A 5214-nucleotide genomic window follows, 5' to 3' on the forward strand; every position below is an offset into this window, starting at 1 on the left:
CAAATGTTGCAAGTTCTGAAATGGTGGAAAAGTTGAGCTTAACAACGGAAAAACATCCTAATCCATACAAGCTACAATAGCTTAATGAATGTGGAGAAATTCGAGTGACTAAGCGAGTTCTAGTTTCGTTTTCAATTGGCAATTATAAAGATGATGTTCTTTGTGATGTTGTGCCAATGCATGCTAGTCACATTCTTTTGGGGAGGCCATGGCAGTTTGATCGTAGGGTGACTTATGATGGATTTCACAACCACTACACCTTCAAGCACAACAAGTCTATTATGTGGGAGAGCTCGTGAGGTTGAGAGAAAAAAAATGAGGGCATTGAAAAAGAGTTGAGTGAAAAAAGTCGAGAGAAAAGTAAGAATGAGAGAAAAAAAGGTGAGGGCATTGAAAAAGAGTCAAGTGAAAAAAGTCCGAATGAAAAAAAGAATTTTTTTTGTGGGAGCAAAAGAAATAAAGAGTGCAATAGTTGAAAAAGAGAGTGTTTTCATCTTAGTGTACAAATAGTCTTTGTTTACCACTAACGAATTAACCACTTCTTTGCCAAGTACTTTTGTGTCTCTTTTACAGGAATTCGAAGATATTTTTCCAGTGGAAGAATCAAGTGGATTACCTCCATTAAGAGGTATTGAACACCAAATTGACCTTGTTCCCGGGGCAGTTCTACCAAAACCGACCAGCCTATAGAGCCAATCCTGAAGAGACTAAGGAAATTCAAAGGCAAGTGCAAGAGTTGTTGGACAAAGGAAAAATCCGTCAGAGCATGAGTCCATGTGCTGTTCCGGTAATTGTTGTTTCTAAGAAAGATGGATCATGGAGGATGTGCATCGACTGCCGAGCAATCAACAAAATCACGGTAAAATATCGCTATCCTATTCCTAGGCTAGATAATATGCTTGATGAATTGCATGGATCTGTTGTGTTTAGTAAGATAGATTTGAAAAGTGGTTATCATCAAATTCGAATTAGAGAAGGAGACGAATGGAAAATAGCCTTTAAAACAAAATTTGGTCTATATGAGTGGTTAGTAATACCTTTTGGTTTAACTAATGCACCAAGTACTTTCATGAGATTGATGCACCATGTTTTGAGAAAACTCATTGCAAAATTTGTGGTTGTTTATTGTGATGATATTCTTGTCTATAACAAAAATGTGGATGAACATCTTAACCATATGCATGCAGTTTTGGATACCTTATGAAAAGAATCATTGTATGCAAATCTCAAAAAGTGTTCTTTTTACATGGATAAAAGTTGTTTTTCTGGGTTTTGTTATAAGTGCTAATGGGATTGAAATGGAAAAGGAGAAGGTGAAAGCTATTTTAGTACAATTGCAGCACCTTTGAATGAAATTGTGAAAAAGGATGTTTGTTTTTATTGGGGAGAAAAACAAGAGCATGCTTTTAATCTCCTTAAAGAAAAAGTTACAACTGCACCAATTCTTTCTTTGCCTAACTTTGATAACAAGTTTGAGCTTGAATGTGATGCATCTGGAGTAGGCATAGGAGCTGTTTTGTTGCAGGATGGAAAGCCAATCGCTTACTTTAGTGAAAAGTTGAAAGGAGCTCAATTGAACTATCCAACGTGTGACAAGGAGTTATATGCTTTGGTTAGAGCTTCTTTGCAAACATGGCAGCATTACTTGTGGCCTAGAGAGTTTGTAATTCATACGGATCATGAATCTCTCAAGTACTTGAAAGGTCAAGGTAAGCTTAGCAAGAGACATATTAAGTGGGTGGAATTCATTGAATCATTTCCCTATGTAATCAAATATAAAAAGGGAAAAGAAAACATTGTGGCTGATGCATTTCTCGGAGGTACCTTTTGATCACTACTTTGAGTTCTAAGTTGCTTGGTTTTGAGTTGGTTTTAAAAAATGGCACATTTTATTCCATGTCACAAAATTGAAGATGCATCTCATATTGCTGATTTGTTCTTTAAAGAAATTGTCCATTTGCATGGTGTTCCTAGATCAATTGTGAGTGATCGAGATGCTAAATTTGTGAGTCGGCTGATGGACAAACTGAAGTAGTTAATAGGACTTTGTGGAATAAGTTGGGAACTAAACTCTTATTTTCTACTACTTGTCATCCACAAACTAATGGACAAACTGAAGTAGTTAATAGGACTTTGTCTCAATTACTACGAACTTTAGCTAAAAAGAACTTGAAAAGCTGGGAGGAATGCTTACCTTTTGCTGAATTTGCTTATAATCGAAGTGTTCATTCTGCTACTAACTTTTCTCCATTTGAAGTTGTGTATGGTTTTAATCCATTGAATCCACTAGATTTGATTCCAATACCTATTGAAGAACGTGCAAGTCTTGATGGAAAAGCTAAGGCTGAAATGGTGAAAAGATTGCATGAAAGGGTAAGACTCAACATTGAAAAGATGACAGAACAATATGCAAAGCAAGCCAACAAGGGTCGGAAACAAGTCATCTTTGAGCCGGGAGATTGGGTTTGGTTGCATATGAGAAAGGAGAGTTTTCCTTCGAAAAGAAAGTCCAATTGCAGCCAAGAGGAGATTGACCTATCCAAGTGATTGCAAAAATCAATGATAATGCTTACAAACTAGACTTATCTGGTGAGTTTAATGTAAGTGCTACTTTCAATGTTTCTGATATATCTCCTTATGTTGGTGAATTAGATTCGAGGATGAATCCTCTTGAAGAAGAAGGGAATGATGGAGACATAACCAAGCTGATCTACAAGGACAAGAAGATGGATCCATTGATCATTTCAAGTGGGCCAATTACAAGAGATAGAGCTAAGAAGATAAAGGAGTCCATGTTGCTTTTAGTTGTTGAAATAAAAGCCCAATTACAAGACTATTCTACATTGGGCAAAGTGGTAAATATTATTCAAGTTTGTGGGCAGCCCAAGACTTGAAGTTTGGAGTCACTACATATCACATTTTGGAGGCCCAAATTGATGATACATGATGAATTTTCGTCCAAGTTGGAGCAGCCAAAATGAAGGGTCTGTTTTAGTTACATTTTATGTTAAACAAGTGACTTTAGATATCCTAGAGTTACACCAAAGGTTTAGGAGTTACTTTTCTTTTATTATGAGTCATTTTAAGTGTCTTAAGTTGTACTAATGATGTGAGACTTTCAAGAGTCCATTCTAGCCTATAAATAGGCTTGTAAGCATGTCATTTGAAGACCGTTGGTGCACAACCCAAGGACACCCCGTTACAAATTGATGCCGGCACGCACACGAGGGAGGATGACCATCAGATCGTCATATTCCAAGGAGGGCCTTCAAACCTTCCGGGTACGAGCCTTCCTTGTTAATCGTGTCTTACAACCTCATGTTTTGGAACGCTAGGGGAGTCGCTAATGCGCCGACCCAAAACGTCCTAAAAAGACTAATTAAGTGTTATAATGTCATGTTTCTTGCAATAATGGAGCCACTTACTAATCCCGACCCGGATCGGTACTCTAAGGCGCTGGGATTAAAATTCAAAGGATCAAATATGTCCGGCAAGATATGGGTATTTGCCGAGGAGGGAGCCAACTTCATTATTGAGGAGGATTTGGACCAAGTCCTACATGGAAGGCTAACTTCGCACCGCATGGCGAACTATATTTCCATCTCAGTGGTATATGCTAAATGCAATATATTGGAGCGACATCCCCTGTGGGATAAAATGAGGGAGATATCAACCCGGATGGAAGGAACACCGTGGCTGATTGGAGGGGACTTTAATACGATCCTTGCACACGAAGACAAGGTTGGTAGTGAAACCAATCGGCAAGCAAAGATGATTGATTTTGCCGAAGCCATTGAAGACTGTAGGCTTCTGGACCCGGGGTTTGATGGTGCGGAATTCACTTGGGCTAAAAATGGCCTGTTTGAAAGGTTGGATTGGTTGCTTGTCATTGAGGCATGGACAAATGTGTTTGAGGCAACGAGGGTGACTAATCTCCCGAGGGTATCCTCGGATCATGGTCCGATACTTGCGAGGTGTTCGATGCCGAGGCCGCCCTCGAGGGGTAGTGTCTTCCGATTCCAATATATGTGGGTCCGGCACGACGGCTTTTTGCAGCTAGTTCAAGATATTTGGGCTCAACCGACAGGGGCGAGTGGGCTCTTAAATCTCCAAACTAAGCTTGCTAGGAGCAAAAAGGCCCTTAAGGCTGGGAACAAGGAGGTTTTTGGCAACATTCACGCCAATCTCCAAGCAATGGAGGAAGGGATCGCGCAAGCTCAAGCCTATTTTGAGGGTGACCCAACGCCGTGGAACAGGACCGAGATCAATAAAAACATTGCCGAGTACATTCTCCGAACCAGACTAACCTCCGAACCAGATTCAAGGCCGGTTCGTTTGAGGGCTTGTCGAGCTTTCTCCGGGTGAGGCGTGCCAACCCTTTTGGTTTTAGACTGTGCAATAGAATGAAACTTCCACTCCGGTGAGGAGAGGGGCTGCATCGTGTGTTCCAAGGCATCGCCATCCCCCTCCGGCAACTCACCGCCGGACTTCACCATGTGTTGGATGCAACAATCACATTACATCTCCCTCAAAGGGGAGGGAGAGGGAGTGGACGAATTCTAGAGAGAAGGGAGAGCTTCTATCTCATGTGCTAGTTTGTAAGCATTATCATTGACTTTTGCAATCACTTGGAATGGTTCATCTCCTCTTGGCTGCAACTTGGACTTTCTTTTCGAAGGAAATCTCTCCTTTCTCATATGCAACCAAACCCAATCTCCCGGCTCAAAGATGACTTGTTTCCGACCCTTGTTGGCTTGCTTTGCATATTGTTCTGTCCTCTTTTCAATGTTGAGTCTTTTTTTTTTAACACCTTCACGGTGGAGTGTTCGTGGGTCCCTCATCCCTATATTTCATATCAAAAGAGGTTACAATCATGGATTACAAAAGGGCGATCAATCTATGCCTAGGTGAACAAAACCAAAATGCAAAGTACAAAATCCCTAAGGCAATTGCACCACAAGAGTAGGGAGAGGTCAAGCCATCAACAGATTCGACACCTACGTACACTTCGGCGTCCGCTAAGCTCACGATCGGTGGGCCATACACTACTAACGGTCTTCATCTCTAAATCGAATGTTGGGGGTACCCTTCTCCTCCAGTCGGACGATGGCTTGGAATAAGCGGGGAGCATTGTGGGCGGAAGGATTGTTGTTCAAGTCCCATCTTGGCAAGCAAGTCAGCCGCTTTGTTACCCTCCCGGTGAAGAAAGGTGGC

At 41.1% G+C, this 5214-nt stretch overlaps 1 protein-coding gene across 1 annotated transcript; it reads left to right on the plus strand.

Moving 5' to 3' along the window:
- The first annotated feature begins 3411 nt into the window (after positions 1 to 3411).
- On the plus strand, positions 3412 to 4365 carry LOC121749488. The gene has a single exon (XM_042144057.1). The coding sequence runs from the start codon at positions 3412 to 3414 to the stop codon at positions 4363 to 4365; it is 954 nt and encodes a 317-aa protein (XP_041999991.1).
- The last annotated feature ends 849 nt before the right edge of the window (positions 4366 to 5214 follow it).

This window comes from Salvia splendens, chromosome 9 (genome assembly GCF_004379255.2).
Source record: "Salvia splendens isolate huo1 chromosome 9, SspV2, whole genome shotgun sequence".
Lineage (NCBI taxonomy): Eukaryota > Viridiplantae > Streptophyta > Magnoliopsida > Lamiales > Lamiaceae > Salvia > Salvia splendens.

Excerpts from the sequence above, each read along its gene's own strand:
- LOC121749488 (XM_042144057.1), top strand. The coding sequence starts at position 3,412 with ATGGAGCCACTTACTAATCCCGACCCGGATCGGTACTCTAAGGCGCTG.